This window comes from Chiloscyllium plagiosum, chromosome 1 (genome assembly GCF_004010195.1).
Source record: "Chiloscyllium plagiosum isolate BGI_BamShark_2017 chromosome 1, ASM401019v2, whole genome shotgun sequence".
Lineage (NCBI taxonomy): Eukaryota > Metazoa > Chordata > Chondrichthyes > Orectolobiformes > Hemiscylliidae > Chiloscyllium > Chiloscyllium plagiosum.
In genome coordinates, this window is record NC_057710.1 from 77,958,074 (window position 1) to 77,978,598 (window position 20,525).

General features: G+C 39.1%; 1 protein-coding gene across 7 annotated transcripts in view; it reads right to left on the reverse strand.

The window, feature by feature from the left end:
- The window catches only part of fat1a (FAT atypical cadherin 1a), a 207,104-nt gene extending 187,270 nt beyond the window's left edge, over positions 1-19,834 (reverse strand). For 3 of the 7 annotated variants that reach the window (XM_043689836.1, XM_043689827.1, XM_043689819.1), the window contains exons 1-2: positions 15,980-18,196; positions 5,474-8,757 (exon numbers count right to left, since the gene is read on the reverse strand). In XM_043689836.1, coding sequence (XP_043545771.1) covers positions 5,474-8,757; positions 15,980-16,089 — 3,394 coding nt within the window. In that variant the 5' untranslated portion in view covers positions 16,090-18,196. Of the gene's footprint in view, positions 1-5,473; positions 8,758-15,979; positions 18,197-18,289; positions 18,494-19,342 lie in introns of those variants that run through there. The other 4 variants (XM_043689861.1, XM_043689872.1, XM_043689853.1 and 1 more) reach the window with 4 other exon arrangements.
- Positions 19,835-20,525: the final 691 nt, after the last annotated feature.

The following is a 20,525-nucleotide window of genomic DNA, read 5'->3' on the forward strand; positions in this document are numbered from 1 at the left end:
GGGGAAGAGAAGGTCTGGGTGGGATGCTCTTCGGAGGGGCAGTGTGGACTCGAGCCAAATTGCCTGCTTCCACACTGTAGGATATCTACAATTTTACAGGTTATGTCAAACAATGAAAAAGCTGTACAAATTCCGCTTCAGAGGCTAGTAGTAACTTTGCTTTCAGATCATTTACTGCAGCAAACTTCAAATCTTAAACATTGGGAAGTGCTGGCACAGACTGGAGTTGACACTGACAGCAATATATTTATTTTGAAGCATTTGTTCAGATTAGTATGCACACTTTCCCTGACTGCATATTCAGCAAGTTTCATAGAAACAGTGTTCACACTAAGACACTTGGATACAGTGGCGATTATGCCTACAAATGGCACGCAAGTAAGGTTCTCTTGATTACATCTTTATGCGCATCACAAAAGCAGGTGCCTCTAATTTCCCATCAGGGGATTTGTATCTGCAGTTCATTACTCAGACCACCAAGGGGCTCTGCATCAACTTGGATCCCCAAACTCTACAAGAGGCATTTTACCAATGGTGAAGGAGCTGGTGAGAGGGTCTCAGCCTTGGAACCTTTTAAATTGCAATATTTTAATTCTATTACTAGAACTTAATTAACCTCCAACATGCAACCCCTCCCCGGCAGAAAAGCAAATCATTCAACTGAGATTTGGTTCTCCCCAATATTCCTGCTCTTTTGCCTCTATCTTCCAACCTTGATCAAGCTGAAACATGCACTAAACTTTGAAAAACACTGGACCATCTTTACATTTACGACTACCACCACAAGACCAATAAGACAGTTCACACTTTGACAAGTTTTAATGTTTGCCCTTTTCCTGAGTGGAGCTCTCTGTGTATGCATAAATAAAAACTGAAATAACTGCAGATGCTGTCAATTAGAGGCAAAAATAGAAATTTCTGGAAAGGCGCAACAGGTCTAGCAGCATCTGTGGAGAAAAATCAGAGTTAGCCTTTCAGGTCAAATGACCTTTCCTAAGACGTGTGAGAGAGAGAGAGAGAGTGTGAGAGAGAGTGTGAGAGAGAGTGTGAGAGAGAGTGTGAGAGAGAGTGTGAGAGAGAGTGTGAGAGAGAGTGTGAGAGAGAGTGTGAGAGAGAGTGTGAGAGAGAGTGTGAGAGAGAGTGTGAGAGAGAGTGTGAGAGAGAGTGTGAGAGAGAGTGTGAGAGAGAGTGTGAGAGAGAGTGTGAGAGAGAGTGTGAGAGAGAGTGTGAGAGAGAGTGTGAGAGAGAGTGTGAGAGAGAGTGTGAGAGAGAGTGTGAGAGAGAGTGTGAGAGTGTGTGAGAGTGTGAGAGAGTGTGAGAGAGTGTGAGAGAGTGTGAGAGAGTGTGAGAGAGTGTGAGAGAGGGAGAGAGTGAGTGAGAGAGTGAGAGAGTGAGAGAGTGTGTGTATATATATATATGTGTGGGGGGGTGGAGCAGCATTAGTTTTCAAAGTAACTAATGCTGGCAGTTCAAAGGGACTATGAAATAGCACATCAGAGCTCAGTGTACAGACTTAAAAGTTGTATACATATTACAAGATTTCACTCTTGGTCATTCAGCAACATTTTCCATTGCTCATCACACTGTTGTGCCCCCTGCACTGGGTAAAACAAATAAATATAAATTGCATTCACAATACCAAGAGGTCTCCTTGCTTAGCTATGCAGAAAGCCGAGAATGACACTCAGAAGCTATGTACTGTCCCAACCTTTATCACCACTTCTTAGTTGACTCCCTCACTATACAGAAATGTGCTTTGCTTCAATTGCCAAATGCACATTTGCCCTTTATACACAATTCCTAGTTTATATCCTATAGTCAGATTGCTTGGATACAAAACTATTATTTGGTAGTTATTTTCATTTAAACATTGATATCTTTACAATCTCTTGCATAGCAAATAATTTACCATCTGTTTCTCTTATTCATACACAGATACACGTTAAAGTTCCATGTCGATGCACAGATTTTCTATTTAACAGATGAGGTAATTTCTTTAACAACTATTAAATGCAATCAAAATATCTTGAAGTTAATTTCCTGTTCATATTACACTGTCATTGTTATCAGCTGAGAATTTTCATCAGGCTTTCAAAAAAAACAAATTAGTTAGTTTAGAAGTTCAGCAAAAATCATTAGTGCAATCTCATTTAATTAATTTTCATAATTTTGCTTTTCAGAGTAAAGGCTTATTGTAGTTAAACCATCATCACAAAACCAAATTAAAAGTTTCTTCAATGAACCACAGCAGTTTATAGCTTGTCTGAGCTATTTGCCAGCTTAATCCAAACACAATCACACGGTCTTTCTGACTACCTGCATTTTGATCCACTTCAAATTTACCTTTTCCTTAAAATGCAATAATCTGTGCATCAATTACTTGCTGATACAAAAACATTTCACATCAAGCACCTATAGAAATGGCGTATTTACCACAATCAAGCCTCAAAGTGAAACATTTTAAATTGAAGGAGTTTCTGAATGTGCAACCAGAGGAAATGATTTCAGCCTATAAATCTACCACATCCTTCGTAGATTTATAAGCTTGTTTAATCGCCTGTTAACCATTTTTTATTACGTGAAAATAAATCTATTTCAACTTTGTTTTTTTCATCTATCCAGCCAGTCCTATTACAATTTAGGTGAATCCATGCTATATGCTTTCCAAATTTAGGTCTTTCCTACAAAGGATACTCAAAACCGTTTTCTAATTGCTAACAGATTTTAAATGACATCTACTCTTGATCTCTATTCACTCATTTATTAAACTCAAAATACAGCAGGCCTCTTTTTTTATGGCTTATGTACTTGTACTTTCAAGGAACGGAGCATGAAATTCACCTTCAATTTTGTTTGAATGGGAACAAACATATACTAACTGAAAAAGGAGGGAAACTTGCACAAAAGAGAACCTTGAAGATTGACCTATACGAATTGCGTTTTGGCTCCATCAAAGGGGACAAGAACAGAATAATGAATTTTCAGGAAAGACGCAGTATCCCATCTAAACTGGAAAGACTTCAAATTATTTCACAACTTTCCACCTTTGATGGACACTGAAGATCTATAATGTCAATCAGACAGGCAATCTCCCCTGACCTCATGTACTTTGGATGCAATAGTTCCACAGGTTAGATACTTAATATAGGTTTCAGCCACAACTATCTCAATATCATATCTTTAACAACAGAGTTTAAACATTGTTACCTTAACAGCATTGCATTAACAACCATTCATTTAATGTTTGAAGGAATGACTTTGTCTGAAACCTCCTAATTAGAAAATCTATGCATCTACACTAGTCTTTACCAGCATATGTAAGCAAAAGCAGGTAATTCTTTTTTGTCCATTCATGAATATGTCCCATAAAGGATACACTTCAGAAGCAAACACAAACAGATTTTGGTTCTCTCTCCAATCCCATTACACTGACAGTAATTACAACATGTCACTCTTGCCAATGTGTAAATTCAAAATGGATTGGATATCCACTTAGAGGTAGAGGGCCAGAGACCGAGAGCAAAGCTATGTTCCACACAAGTGCAGGGTGCCGGTTTAGTGATAGGGTACAAAGCTCTCCAACATCCATGCTTTCTGCAATTGCAGCTTTCCACTGGTAACAGGATCATGCAATTAGCCCAGCAACAGTTCATTAAAATGCAATAAAAGCCCATTTCCCAAAGAACCTAAGTATGTCAATGCACATTACTTTTGTGGTTAATAAAAAATTTATTTTGTGTAAATTTAGCAAATGCCCCAAAAGCTTTTGTAATCAATACTGCACCAAATGTCATGTTAATCTCACTTCTGTTAAGATTTAAATTATGCTCCAAATCGGCAAAAGTTTTGAAACTGGCAATTTAATTTCACTGCTAATATGTCTACAATTTTAAGTCAATAATATTTATCCTAGTTATCTCAAAAGCTCTTTAAAAATTCAAACATTTTAACAATTGCAAGTTTAAAAAAATTTGTTAGGGTGCATAATAAGCAGAGTTTGAAACCATAAACACAGAAACCTTTGCAAATCCAGAAGAAAGACTTCTAACATCATAGCCTGAAATATAAATAGTAATTCTTAGATATACATATTAGATCCATCAGCACCTGAAACCAAAAACAGACTCTTCAGTGCCTCTCTCTCACTTCGGTTAAAGGAAAGGGCTCATAGCCTAAACATTAATCTTGTCCTTTTCAAATGCTGCCTGTTTCAAGCATTTTCTATCACCCAAAACATTAGTGACTTAAGTCAGAACAGGAGGGTTATAAGGCTGTCGAAAGCACAATGTCAATGATTGAAGTAGGATTCCAGCAATATTTTATGAATACTCTTGTTAAGTTGCATGAAAAAAAAGGGATATTTTATACAATGTGGACTAACGGGGTTAGGGCTACTTCTCATTGGGAAATTAAACACTCAAGTGTACTAATTAGACAGAACAATATTACAATAATTTTTAGTTATTTCAAATTACATCAGTTAGGTTAACCAAATTCTGTACAAAAAAAAGATCAACAGAAGACAAACCCAAGAGAAGCTGAAATTCCTGCAACTCAAAATTTCAGTTTTCAAAAAGTGCTTACCAAATCATTAAAAAACTATTTACTGCTCACTAGTGTTTATGAAGGGACAAACTTTCTCAATCATATCTGTCAATATGTGGTACAATTTGTTCTTGAAAAGCCTAAAATATAATATTTCGTATCAAAAATAATTTAATCTCACATTGTAATAACTATTGTTTTGAATCTAAAAGCCTTATTTAACATTTTTCTCTTCAAAGTTTTATACTTAATTGTCAGCATAACAGTCTCTCTATTAATTGTCCTGTTCTATTTGATAAGAATTAGTCTGAAACTTTTCCATAGGAGACCAAAATCCCAGTTCAAATGCCTAGCAGGTCTGACAGAAAAAAGCTAGATGGGTCACACATTAAGTTCAGATATTTCAAATCCCAGAATTCCAATTTTAAAGTCCTTATTTACAATTTAGGAAGAGGGGTAAGAATGAAATACAGTTTGATTGATCTTACCTGGGCTTGAAAATGATTTTAACACAAACAAAATAAGGGACAGAAAATCATAGACTTAAAATATTTTTAACGACCGAACAGGCTATTCTCACATTTAATAATCCTGGCATTTGAACAGTTAATAGTGAAGCAGACATATCTAGACTTCAACAAATATGCATAAATAAAACCATATGAAAAGACTTAAAAGAGTCCATTTCACCATAAATACAAAATTTATTTTTGTTGGAAACTCAAAGTCAAAACTTAGTTGAAGACAGAAGCTTAAATGAAAAACTCTTCCTGTCCCTACTCTTTCACGGTAATCATCATGTATGTTGGTCTGCTGAAAATTTTAAGTCACAGCTCAGACACAAATTCCGTTACAAATGAGGAGTTACAAAAGGGAGTGGATTAAGGTAAGCGAGGAACAAACAGAGATAATTTTTAAAACCGCCTACCTTTCTCTTCATCAATTTTGAAGATTCCAAGTCCAGATCCATCCCTTATGGAATATCTAACTTCTCCATCTCTGCCTCTATCATTATCATCAGCACTTATCATCATTACAGGTGTACCAATAGGAACATCTTCTCTGACAGATCCATTAGCCGCAAAGAATGGAAAGACGGGAGGATATAAATTCTCATTTACATCCACTACTTCCACTTGAATGTAACAAGTTGAAGATAGAGAAACTGGTCGCCCTTTATCCTTTGCTCGAGCAGTCAGATTATAGAACTGTTTCTTCTCAAAATCCAGCTTTTGTACAATACGTAGAGCTCCACTTAGTTTGTCCACATCAAAATAGCCTTCTCCATTATCTATCAGACTATAGCGTACCTGACTACTGTGTCCAACATCAGGATCATAGGCCTCTAGCCACATTGCAACAGTTCCTATCGGAAGGTCTTCTCGAACTTTAATGTGATAGTTTCGAGGAATAAATTCAGGTGGGTTGTCATTTACATCTTCCAAAGTTACTTTCAGCAACACTGTTGAAAACAGTTGTGGCTCCTGTTTAGCTTGATCCCTGGCTTCGATCTTTAATAAGTAAACAGGGTCTTTTTCCCTATCCAGCAACCCTATAACTTTCACAATTCCAGTTGCACTATCAATTGCAAACACATCAGTGCCTGTCAAAAGAGAGTACTTGATTTCACCATTGGTACCCAGATCTTGGTCTGTTGCTTCAAGCTGAATAATTTCACTCCCCACTTCTTGGTTTTCACTCACTTCTTCAAAATACATATCCTGCAGAAATTCTGGACTGTTATCATTTGCATCTAATATGTTCACATCTAACAGACGCCAAGCAGACCTCTGAGGTATCCCAAGATCATAAACAGTTATATTAAGCGTGTAATGATCAGTTTTTTCCCTGTCAAGTGGGGTGAATACTTTTAACCATCCTGTTTCAAGATCAACAATAAATCTGCTATCAGGGTCACCTCCTGAAATTACATGGACTAATTTCCCATTAAAACCATTATCGAGATCAGTAACATTAATAAGCAATAAATTTGTTCCTACTGGTTTGTCTTCTTTAATTTCAATTACACTTGGGAAGGAACCAAAACGTGGTGCATGGCGATTGATTGAATGATTATCAGAAAATAACTCTTCAGCATCTCCATGATTGTGAATCTTATTTGCCTGGAGAAGCTTTTCTGCCAAGTGTTTCGCCACTCCGGTCTCTATACAATTCAGGTTAACTTGTTTACGACTTGTGGCCACAGTGATGTTAATGTACATTGAGGTAGCAAAGTTCTCCCCATCTGTAGCTGTGATTTGCAGACTATAAAAAGACCCTTGTAGGCCAAGTTCATCTGTTAGAGACCGTTTCAAAACAAGAACACCTGAATTGGGATTCAAGTCGAACAGATCCAGTTCGTTTCCCGATAGTATCCGGTATCTGACCAGTTGTAACTCATCTGCATCAATAGCAGACACCGTGGCAATTTGTTCACCAACATTTAGATCCCTTGGCATTGTACCTATACAGTTCACCTTCTCAAACAGTGGCTTGTTGTCATTCAGATTGTTTAAGAAAATAGTTACAAGTGCTTCAACTTCACGACGATAAGGTGAGCCCCAATCTGATGCACGAATCCGCAAATTATAAATCCTTGGCATCAATTCATAATCCAAATCCTTGGAGGTTGTGATTTCACCACTGAAGTAGTCTATCACAAAAGGTGGTGGATTCAAGTTAGCTATGCTATATGTTACATACCCATTTTCACCACTATCAACATCGGTAGCACTCACAGTCAAAACACTAGTACCAACAGGTACATTTTCACTAACACTGGCCTTATAGGATGACTGTTTGAATTCAGGAGCATTATCATTCATATCTATCACATCAATAATTACCTTTGTTGATGCTTGTTTGTCAACAATTATAACTTCAAGCTCATAATGAAAAGCTTCCTGTGTTTTTAGAAAGTTATTTGTAGTGATGAGACCAGTATCGGGGTTAATATGAAATTTAGCAGCATGATGTTTTAGAGCAAACTTGATCTGTGGATACATTGGACTAGCTGTAACCATTACAACCGGAGAATTAGGGGGTGCAAACTCATTCAGTCTGGCCTTGTATACAGCTTTCTCAAATCTACATGGCAAAGACTTTGACTGTGGGGACATAACATGGATAACTTTCACAGAGGAAAACTGAGGAGGATTTCCTTTGTCTTTAGCTTGCAGTGTGAGATTATATCCAGAAGACTGACTTTCCCAATCAACCTGGTCAACAGCTTTAATACGATATTCTTTGCTACCAGGGTTTGACCTCACAGCTTTAAACTGATGCAAGGGATCACCTGCCACAATATTTAAGGAAGCTATTTCTCCATTGATTCCCAGGTCTTCATCTTCCACAGTTATAAGTGCATATGTTGGATCCTTGTCAGTTTCCGATGGAGTGAGAGTAACAGCTGAGATGACTGGTGCATGTTCATTTCCCTGTTCCACGTGAATAGTAAGTTTTGCCATGCTGCTAATTCCACTGCTGCCATATAATTTCTGACCGCGATCAGCTGCAAGGATTTCCAGATCATATTGTTTTGTCTCACTGTAGTCCAACTTGCCTGTCAAGGTAATCACGCCATTGGTGGGATGAATGGCAAACATATCCGTTCTGTCCTTAAAACTATAATAAAACTCTCCATTGGTACCAATGTCAGCATCAGTGGCTCTGACTCTGGCCACACTCGTTCTCAGTGCTGTGCTTTCTGGCAAAGACACACTGTATGAGGTTGGTGAAAACAAAGGCCTCAAGTCATTGGTATCTAAAACATGGACCTTCACTTTTGTCCGTGCTTCAGCATTTGTTTTTTTCTCAACTGCTTTAACATTCAGCATATAATGGTCCCTCACTTCCCTGTTTAAGACTGCACTATTCCCTCCCTTGGTCCTTATGCGCAAGAAACAGAAATCCCCAAGAATATAGTCTTCGGCTTTAAACAAGTTTTCATGATCTCCAGAAATAATTTTATACCGAAACTCCGAGGATGGATTCGAGATGTAAATGCCCATTTTTACATGACTTTCTAAATAGGTTTTGGCCGCAGAATTCTCATAAATATAAGCATTATAAAGATGCTGTGTGAACTGTGTTGATGATACTGGTTCTTTCTTCCCATTTCCTTCACAGCTGTTTGAAAGCTGTAAGAGCAGAACCGAAAACAGTAGTGCTGTAGATCTCACCATGATGACACTTGGGTAATCACCAACTGACCTAAAAAAAAAATAAGTAAAATTTTAATCTTTCAATTGGAACATGTTGAAGCAGCACAGATTTATACTTTCTACAACAAAAATGAATGACATCCATAACAAAAGGAGAGCATTAATAAAAAGACTTTCAAGCACAAAGGAGATCCACAAAATATGAAAAGCAATAAATAATGCACAAAGTTGTGGCAAAATATTTCATTTCCACTTCATACATCAAGGTATCTAAAGCAGAATTCCATCCGATACCAGCATAGATCAGATATTTATCTGTGTGCAAATCATGGGCAGTGCACATCCAAATTATGAATTGATCAGTCTTTTCATAATTGACTTTTCTTGCTGACATTACTAAGTCTCCCTTGCATAACCCATTGTAAGCCAAACGTAAAATGATCCAACTTCCCTTCCTTGGTCTCATCTTAGCTGATACTGTTCATGGTTTACTCTTTTGAAGATACTGTTCCTCCTTTGAATCTCCTGTCATCACCTCTTTCCTCTTCAAAGTGACTTGACAGGGTAAATTAAGAAACTATTTCAGTTAGCTGTGCAGTTGAAAACCAGACAGCACAGATTTAAAGCTACTGGCAAAAAGGTAAAAGGTTTTAATGCAAATTTAAGATCTGGATGAGCAAGTATTTCCTCTTCCCCAATTCCAATTTGCCAGCAACTGCAAGGGAGAATTAGACTGTTCAAACCTTTTACAGCATATTCAACACCAAAATAAATTATGAACATGTCCTTATGCCACCGAGGCTGCTTATTTCCACCTGAGAACATAAGGAGGAGCAGTAGTAGGCCATTAAGATCCCAGGTAGATAGGCAGGAGGCTGGAAGAACACAGCAAGCCAGGTGGCAGCATCAGGAGGTGGAGAAGTCGAAATTTTGGGTGTAACCTTTCTTCAGGACTTGGGGGGGGTGGTGCTGCAGATAAAGGGGGTGGCAAGGTGGTGAAGTGGGGATAGGTGAAGACAGGTAGAGGGTACGACCTGGTTGGTCAACGGGAGGAATGAATCCGGTTGGTGGCAGGGAGGAGTGGAAGGAAGGTGGAAGGGCTGGGAGGGGAGTCGGGGATGGAAAGGGAGGTTATTTGACACTGGAGAACTGTAGGCTGCCCAGGCAGTAGATGAGGCGCTGTTCATCCAATTTGCGGTTTGGTTTATTGTGGCAAAGGATGGACATTTCAGAAAGGGAGTGGGAAGGGGAATTAAAATGGGCAGTAACTGGGAGGTTCGATCAACCCCTGCAGGCCCCGCTCAAATGCCCAATGAACCATTCCCTAAATTTACATTTGGTATCCCCGATGTAGAGAAGACCACATCAGGAGCACCTGGTTTACCTCATCAAGTGCTCCCAATGTGGTCGTTTTACTTCAGGTTTCTTATGCCTTTAGCTGAAAAGGTTCTCAAGGTCCAGAATTTCTTCCTCAAACCCCAATATCTTACCTTTGTCCTTTAGATGCTCCTTCAAATCTACCTCTTTGATCACCATCCTTAATATCGCCTTATATGCCTTGATATCTAATCTTGCTTTATAATGTTGTTGGAGAATTGCCCTTGAGATTTTGCTGCTGTTGTAAAGCCCCTAGGATCTGCAAAGTTCAGTATCAGAAGGATCTGTTCTCAGAGAATCCCTGTAGTTTTACATGATTTACAACTATCCCCACAGCATCTGTTGACGATGCTCATGACATTGGTACAATACAACCCCAGAGTAGCAACAGGTCTATTTTACACCCCTCCCCTATTATTTGGTGTCAAATAATCAATTTCAAATTCCAGATAGGATGAGAATTCTAAACAAGCTTTACAAATTATCTCCCAATTTTCCTCCCTGCTTTCAGGAAGTGCAGGTAGAAGACGGTTAGTTTGACTGAAGTTCCCGTGTGCAGTGGTGTACCACAGGGATCAGTCCTGGGTCCCTTATTGTTTATGATATTCATAAATGATGTAGATGAAACTGTAGCCCAGGGAGGTTGGTGGGAGTGAAGAACAATAAGTCTAAAGATGACACAAAGACTGGGTGGTTGCCAATAAGGAGTAAGGTGTGAGGTTACAGGAAGATATAAATGGATTGGTCAGAACAGCAGGCAAAAGACAGATAGAACTTAACCCTGATAAACGCTAGGTGGTGCACTTTGGAAGAAAGAGTGAGATAAGAGTACTCGGTGAATGGCAAGATACTAGGGAGCTTGAGGAATAAAGGGATTTCACGGGGGCGGGATGGTAGTTTCTCCACAGATCTGTCAAAGTAGCAGGAAGGATAGGTTTATAGGGTGGTTAAAAAAACGTATGGGATGCTTTCCTTTCATAGTCATGGCATGGATTGTAAGCACAGGGAGGTCATGTTGGAGCTCTACAGAACTTTGCTAGAGCACAGTCTACAGTTCTGGTCACCACACTACAGGAAAGATATGACTTGTGTATTTATTCTTGCTTGGTTTGACTTTGACAAACATTAGCAGCCCTCTGGTACCTCAGCAATGTAACTACCCTTTTTATAGAATGCTAGACAGTGACTGCTGGCAGACTATTTAATTGTGGGAGTCTTGCTGAATCTACAAATGTCTGAAGAATTGAACTCACTCCAAAGCGCTCTCGAAAACATGCTGAAACTTTTATTTTACAAAGGGACTGAACATTTCTGACATGTTTAGCTCATCTAATAAACAAAAGATTTAATCAAGTGTTCGTGCAATTAAGTGGTTACATTTGCAATCTTTATGCTCAAGATGGATGGATAATAAATTCCTTTTAATGGAATCTTAGCCTTTTAAAGAAAATATTTATCAGAATGCATAACAACCCTCTTAAATACAACATTCCAGTCTATTCTCAAATGAGGTCACATAGCAGTTAACATTTGAGGCAACACCAAATCCTCAATCTTAAAAATTTTTCCAAATGGATGGCATGTAAAAGAAAATCGCACTTAACCAGATGTATGCACAAAGACAAGAGGTTTCTGTATTGAACAAAGGTGATGGAACCATCACTGCATTATCAAAAGGGAGCCAGAGTGAGAAGCAGACAGAGAGAGGGAGACCCCAAGCCAGAGCAAGACATCACCGCACCTTAGGCTCGGGACATGGTTGAAAAGAAGGAGCCTTCAAGGGTAACCTTAGCCAATGCAGAAACTGAACCTGTGCTGTTGGAAGTTACAAGTCACACAACATCAAGTTATAGTCCAACAGGTTTAATTGGAAGCGCTAGCTTTCAGAGCGCCACTCCTTGATCAGGTGGTTGTGGAGTGCATCACACTGTAAATTTTTGTTATAAATTCTGTATCTTACAATTGTGCACTCCACAACCACCTGAAGAAAGGGTGGCGCTCCGAAAGCTAGTGTTTTCAATTAAACCTCTTTGACTATAACCTGGTGGTGTGATGTAACTTTGTACATGCCAGTCCAACACCGGCATCTCCAAATCATGTGCTGTTGGATATATTGTGCATCAGCAAACCAGATATTGAGCTAACTGAGCTAACCAACCCCAAATGTAACCATCTGCCAGCCATTTAATATCAACTAAACACGTATTACAAGGCCTACTTCCGGTGTATATTTAGTACCTGGCAGGATTTAGCACAGAAATACACATTAGCTGTTTGTCCAGCAGCTAATTTAGACCACTGATATTTTTCACTATATTTGAGCAGTGGGTAGTTCCATCACATATGGCTTTCATGCAAAGGCAGCGAAACAATTTCTATTTTGTGGGCGGCACGGTAGCACTGCTGCCTCACAGCGCCTGAGACCCGGGTTCAGTTCCCGCCTCAGGCGACTGACTGTGTGGAGTTTGCACATTCTCCCCGTGTCTGCGTGGGTTTCCTCCGGGTGCTCCGGTTTCCTCCCACAGTCCAAAGATGTGCAGGTCAGGTGAATTGGCCACACTAAATTGCCCGTAGTGTTAGGTAAGGGGTAAATATAGGGGTATGGGTGGGTTGCGCTTCGGCGGGTCGGTGTGGACTTGTTGGGCAGAAGGGCCTGTTTCCACACTGTAATGTAATCTAAATTTAGTATACTCTTAAAATAACTTTACTCTGAATTCTTTAATTGAAAAAGTCTACAACATGCATATTACATAGCATTATTCTTATATAGGGATTAAGTATGTGATGATAAACTCACAACAGACACTTTTTGTACGGGGTCATTACTTTGTTAAAAAGGAAATCAAGAGCAAAAGTGCACGCTGCAGGGCAAAGTCTGAAAGTTGTGAAAAAAGTAATAGAGAAGCTGAGGGAAGTAAGGAGCTTTGAATCACATGTCATAAGTTATACAATAGAACTTGATTAGGACAGAGTTGGGAGGTGTGAATGAGGGGGTGTTTAGGATGGTGTGAATTTAGATTGAACAAGATAGATAAAAATGCCACAGCAGTATTCACATAATATGAAAAGGAATGAAAAGAGACAAATACACAGGAGACAGGAGAATCATGTCAGGTTACAATGTTTTTTCTTAAATTACATGTAGTGAGAGACTGTGGGCTTCTGCAAAAGGGTTCCCAGACATGACTGCACAGAAGCTTGTGTAACATGCAGGGTTTCAGAAGTACTGAGAGGAAAAAACATTATACCTCTTGGGAGGCACCAGTGGAAGAGTTCTACGTCAAAACTGAAGAGATAACGAAGCCAACAATGTGACAGATGAAGGAGGACCAAGGGTAATCCCAAAAATTAGGTAGTGGATTAACTGTTAATACTGCTAGTACCATGAGGAAATGGTCTAATTGGCAAGCAAAACAGGAATTTAACAGTTCAATTTAAGAACATAAACTAGACCCTAATAAAACATACATATGGCTCACAGGTAAATTGAATTGTGAAGTCAGAAGAAGATACAATCCAAAAGGTGATAATTCACTGGGGAAAATCATCAGCAAAAGAATAAAAGGAATAGAATAGAGTGGGAAAGAAGAGGATCTTGTGATAGACTAATTCAAACTATCTAGAATAGGGGAGGCAGGAGTGTCTTGGGGTATCATCAACTAATGGAAAAAAGGGGCAGTGGAAGGACTACAGCACAATTAAATTCATTTAACAAATCACTTCTGTTTTCCTTAGTTATTTTGCCCATTATAATTTTTCATTCTACAGCTGACAAAGGAGTAGATTTCCTGAAGCAGATGTATGTAATCACAATTCCATTATAATGTTATTTAATTCGACATTCTGTGCATTACATAGGGTAAATATCATTAAGCAAGGCTACCAGTTTATTACCCCTCAATCTGAGCAAAGGTCAGATCATCAGGCATGGAAATCAATGTGTCCAAATTTCCAGTAATCAATTCTAATCATGGAAAAATTTAGAGAATCATTCATCAAGACCTCTGACTCTATATTTGCACAAAAGTCCTTATGTGAACATTGCAAAACTTGTAAATTTGCAAAGTTTTTGATGATCACCGCTAGCAAAGAGGACTGTAACATTAACAGAACATGTCCAAACATGCCTTTGACATCTTCAACATATAACCTACCAGTAATTTGTAACTTCAGTCTTATTTCAGAGATTGTTCACCACAAAATGCCATTAATACATTCAGTCTTCCGAAATCAGGTACACTAGCAATTTAACAAATATCATTAATGGAATTCTAATAAACAAGTTATCGTATGTGAAGGAATCCACGGATTAGGAGTCTACTATTGTGAATTAGCAACATCCTTTACTCTGAAAACACCTCTTTACATACATAGGCAAGGCTTGGAATTCTATTGTAGGGTTCTTATAATCTCCTTCATTTTACAGTTACATTTCTCCCAAGGTTCAATGTCCATTACAGGAAAATACCAATGATGCCTTCTACCACACAGAAATAGGAATAATCACTCTCGGCGCAAAAGCCAACTGGTCCAAAGCAAGTTTAGTTCTTCACATCTACTCCATCAATCCTGGTAACTTTAACCATTAAAAACTTATTCAGTGTTTTACAATTACAACATTCAAAAGGCATCTGGGTGTGTATATTAATCGAAAGAGTTTACAGGGATATCGACCAAATGCTGTCAAATTCAAATTTAAATGAGACTAGATTAATTTAGGATTACTGTTCGGCATGGATGTGTTGGACCAAGGAGTTTGTTTCCATGCTGTATATCTCTATGACTCTAGATGCAAAAGCCAACTGGTCCAAAGCAAGTTTAGTTCTTCACATCTACTCCATCAACAACCCCCCTCACCCAATCTGTCAATTCACAAGATCTGAATAACCACTTTGCAAAGCTGCTGACTCACAAACAGTACCTTGATAATAAAGCACCATGTCCAGGAACAAAACAGTATATCATAGCAAGCAGATAAAGTTAACTGCTGATATTTCAAAATTACACCAGGCACAAAGATGATAATTGCAAAAGAGATCTAACACTTGGAAAACAAATCCAAACGATCTTGAAAGTCTGCAATTGGGAATGCAGTTTGGAAATTAATTTGTCAAATATTTAAATTTACTTCAGACAGAACAGAAATAGTCAGAACTACATTTGTCAGTCGCATTTGCCCATTTAAAAAGCTCCTTATCAGCTGAAGGACTAATTCTTGTTCCTTTCCAACAATTTAGTTGCCAAGTTTCAAGTCAATTCAGTATAAATTTGCAAAACAAAAATGGTTTGTAACCCTGAGTAATTTCCAATGGACTTCAGACTTGAAAAGAAAGGTATTTGAAAAGAAATTAATATCCTACAGAAACAAATGCCATTTCATCAGATGTTTCCCACTCTTATCCCCACACAACAATCCTAAATAAACCAGATCTTTTACTCTAAATTATTAACAGATTTATTAGCAGTTCCAAAGCTCCTATTACAGACCAACAAAACGGGAACAAGGTTCTCCAGTGTTCATCCCACCTGATCAATAATCGATTCAGTAACAATTGTAAGTAATGAGTTTCTTAGGTCGTGACCTATTCATTGCAAATGGCACTCAAACTACTCACCCAATCAAACCTGAACTGATTTAAACGGTAGAATTTGAAGCTAAGAATAAGACGCCTTGAATGGGGTCTAGCCAAACGTTTACAATTGTTTTCAGAAACGCTTTGATTACAAAAAAAATGAATTAAAGCTGTAAAGTGGAGTGTATTTTACCACGTGTCTGCATTCCGAAAACTAAATAAAGAGGCAAAACCGCTTCATTACAGGCTGGGGTTTGTTTTGTATGGCTTGCAAAGTGCCAAGCTGGATTGCCAAGAAGCAATGTTTAAAATTAAACATACAACTCCCAACTGGTCAGAAGACGCCGAGATTTCCCCCAAGACCTCCCGGATTCCAGCCGCGTTGCTGTCTCTAACATAACGAATCTGTGCTCCCATAGCCATAAATACATGGAGCATTTCTCTCTGGTCAGATCGAAAAATAAATTGCCTGCTGCTCCGAGATAGTGCAGCCCTATTATCGGAAGGATCGAATTCCCTCAACCTGGTGAGAGCGAAATGAAACGAATCGGGACAGAGAGCGGAAAAGAAAGGCACTCTGTCTGGGGTCTGCGTGCTCCTGTTTTGTTGAAGTCTCCTTGAAAAATCTTTCCTTCTCCTCACAGTACAAATCCACATCTTCTGGCGAACTACCAACTAAACTGTTCAGCTTGAATGAGAAAATACTTTTTTTTTAAATTTTAAAAAAGCGAAGATAAACATGCACAAAGGAAACAAAGGTGATTAATGCCTGAGAGAGACGAGAGAAGAAAAGTGCCGGCAAGTTCTTGAAGCTGCCCGGTTTCCCCACCGCTTGCTCAGGGGAGGCGGGCAGTGTATGTGCCCCTCTCCCACGGGCTCTCATCGATCAAGTGCAAACCTGTGGCACCAACTCGTCACCAAAAACAAGTGCTTTAAGCTAAACTTTCCGAGGAGTTGCCCCACGAGGCGAGAAAACGATTAAAACAAGACACGAACAAGTACATATCTGTTTTTGTGCTAAGCCACAGGAGAAAAGTAAAGGGGAAAAACTCACGGTAGTTGCATAGAGGCGTGCTGCCGGTCGCAGACTTTCTCCCCCCCCCCCCGCACACGGAGGGGCTACAGCTTACTTTTTTTCCCCTTCCCCCACCCGCCAACTCAGGAATGCCAGCATTAACTCCTGAGGAAGCGGCGAGCAGATAGCACCAGCAACTCCCTCCAGACTGGACACACCATGGTGAGATTGTCCCTCACCGGTCCGCAGCCCGCCCTGAGCATGCGCCGTGCCCGGCACTAGCTTCCCTTGGCATGCAGCAAACAGCAGGAGCACAGCGTGGCTCCCTCAGTCTGTCCACACAGCAGTGTGAGGGGCGTCTCGCTGCACTTCCAAACCTATCTCCCAACTCCACCACCGCCCCCACCCCATACAACTATCAAAAAATAAATCAACTCATCAGTTACAAAATGGGCTTAACTTTCTAGAAGCGAAATAGGAATAAAAGAATACATCTTTTAAAACTTTTAATTAAATCTCAACCGTGTTACAAATCTTTCTCAAGCAGTTTTTTTTTCCTATTTCCCCCCCCAATTTTATTGCTAACCAGACAAAATCTTCTCGTAACTTCCTCGGTTCCGTTAACAATACTGTACCATTACGCCAACTGAGTGAAGTGGATAGGGAGGGCACACAGTTTAAAGCTACACCATAATTGTCTCCAGAAGTAACTTCAGACAGAACCAAGTTTCTATTCTGTGTGTTAGCATATTTCAAGTCACACGGCTCGCCCGTATTAGAAACTACAGGTCAAATGGACAAAGATTTGAGCGTACAGGACCGATATCAGTCCACTTCAATCTCCAATGCAACATGGAATGACAATTAAATTATGCCGAAACTGCATCGGGAAGCGTGAGACTACCACCATTTGCAACGTTTGTGACAATATGAATTCTACAGACAAAAAAGTGGGAATTTTGGGTATGCCAAACTTAAAATGAAGACCAAAGACTGTCTCGTCCATCCGTTTGCCAATGCAAAACAAGATGTGCATGTTACAAAAGTACGAGCTTAGCTCCAGAATCTCATCATCAACACGAAAGGCAGATGAACACTGCTCCATTTTATTATAATCCAATACAGTCACCTTCACAGGTTTTACAAAGTACTCCATCTCATCCCGTGCAACTTAAAACAGCGCCGTTCCCTTCCCAAACTAAAACACGATTAGTAATGACTTCCATTATTTGCAAATTACATAGAAAAGCAATACTTAGTAATAATCAATCCTGCAAAAGGCCAATTAGATCCAAAAATGTTAAAATTAATGAGCCCCGAGGCTAGTTCTTTTTTATGGTACAATGCACATTTTGTCTAATGAGCGAGCGAGCCAACAGTTTGATTTACTGAGACTGCAAACCCTGCGAACGAAGAATATTTCACACCGCTTTCTTTTTTTCAAACAATCTCATCATGAATCCCTGACTTTGAAAGAAAGAACTCCAGAGGTTCTGCAGAGAATGACAGAAGGTACAAATGGATCCAAACACGTTGTGTGGAGGATTATTCGAGCAATGTGACTGGAACCAAACTATCCTGACAATCAATGGTAGTCTTCTCCTGGTTAGAATTACCTTTACTTTCATCCTCACACACTTGGTGCCAAAAACTTTCTTGAACATGTGTACAGTCAACTGAAGAGAGCGGAAATCCAATTGAAATGAATAATGGGCCTCGCCTGAACTATAAAAAAAACCTGCAATTCGATGAATTATCATCGACATCACAATGAAATTATTAATCATCGCAATATTGATTTACATTCTGGCCATAGGTAAAAAGGTCAGATTACTCAATCTTTACTGTCGTGTTAAATAAGTAACACTATTACATGTATCAGGCAAACCTTCTGACGTGCCCACTCGACTTGCTGTGGAAGGTCTCCACCTTGCAAATATTATTGGAATGTTTTCCTAAAACTGCTAAATTCAAGAGACTGATCCGTTTGAAAAATAAAAGTCCTATTGTTCCTCTCAATCCCCAACTCCACCAAACTGGCAAATAAATGCACACTGTGCAGATATTAAATGTGGAAAGTTTGCATTTTCTTAGCTGGGTCTTAGTTAAATATTGACCAGGATGGTTATTGGGACATGGGTTCAGTTGCTTTTGTAATTGAACGCTGTTTTGTACCTTACTTTTTGTGAAGCACGTGGGGGCGCTCTGTTACAATGTTCTAACTGAAAGGATTTTCGAGCGATGAGCTGACGATCATCGTTGTTACAGGAGTCGAAGCAGTAAACTTGAATAATCGCACCATTTCGGGAAAAGCACTGCCAAAGGTTACCTTTAACGGGACTTCTGCAATGAACCTTCCCCTGAATTGCACACTTTCAGTTGTTTTTTTTCAAAACGACCCAATCTTAGCTTTAATAAAGCTTGTTGCTTAATTCAATCAATTCGAGTTTCTTTCGAAATCTTTAACATTCACTTTTACCAAACAGTATCGAGCAAACAAAACAAATTTAAGTCAAGATGAGGTGTATCATCGTGTATATTCGCTGTTCCATCGTCAGTGCAGGATAAAATGAATTTACCTGAAATTATTGAGCAGCATAGGGCTCGTTGGAAACTGCATCAATGTGAAATCACTACATTGTTGTATCTACTCCATTACAACGACTTACCAGACCAGCTGGATCCGACAGTTCCCGAGGAGACAAAATCCTGGGGATTACAGGGGAAAAGAGAACGCTATTCCTGCTTTTAACTCACACCACCAGAAAATATGATCGAAGTGATATTCTTCAGAATCATCACATTTCCAGGGATTCAAACCAAGTTTGTAACGATCTGGATAAAGTGGAAGAGTCATGTAAAAGCAGTTCCAAACTCAGCGGCGAATACAGTTCCTCGCGGGATGACTGTGGCCGAGACGTTGTGACGTCAGCGGTTCCCAGGCTTTGCAATGGATTGAAAGTTTCCCAAGTTTTAAAAAAAAATCCAGAAGTGGTTTGCCAGAAAAATAGACAATTGAATGGACTTGGTTGTGCCGTGTGCTATACATATCATATAACATTGCAAGCATTTTGCTCTATTTTCTGTACAGTAAGTTTGTTCTTTCGATCATTTCTTTCAGTAATTCACAGTATGGTTAATCAGCCGAGGTTAAACAAAGTTGCACTCAACTGAAAAGTGCTTACTTCAAATTATGGGATAATTCACAATTTTTGCACTGAATGCATATCTTATTGTTACTTACAGTGTTTCAATTAAATTATTGGATAACTCACCTTTTTAGAGCGAAAGTGACGTTGGGTCTTCAATAAAAAAGTAACATTTAACATGTTACCTCACTGAGCAAGATCTGTGGTTTGTTTAGGACAGTTCTACAGTCTAACTGAACTATTGAGCTCAATGAGTCTTCACCATTAAGTTAGGTGATAGCCGATCTGTTTTTGGGCCTGTCTTTCCTCCATGTGTCATGGTAACTTTCTTGAACAAAAATCTATCAATCTCAGTCTTGAAATTTTCAATTGTCAGAGAATTGCCAAAAGGTGAGGAAAAATCAAAATTTTCAAACTTGAATGAAAACAGAGGAAGGGAAATACCAAGGCTAAACTGATCAGAATAATAATGTTTAATTTGGGCCATATAGTGAAACACTGAGAGTACAATAAATTGGACAGACATATAAAATAATAAAATGTACGCGCAGGCTAACTCATAAAACACTGCCTTAACATAGTTAGCAGCATGGTAGCCTCTCCTTGAATTGTCACCTTGTTATCATGGAGAAGCTTGTGTGGTCCTGAGGTCTCATGAGCAATGCCATCTGGAGCTATGCTCATAGCGGTAAGGTTAAGGGTG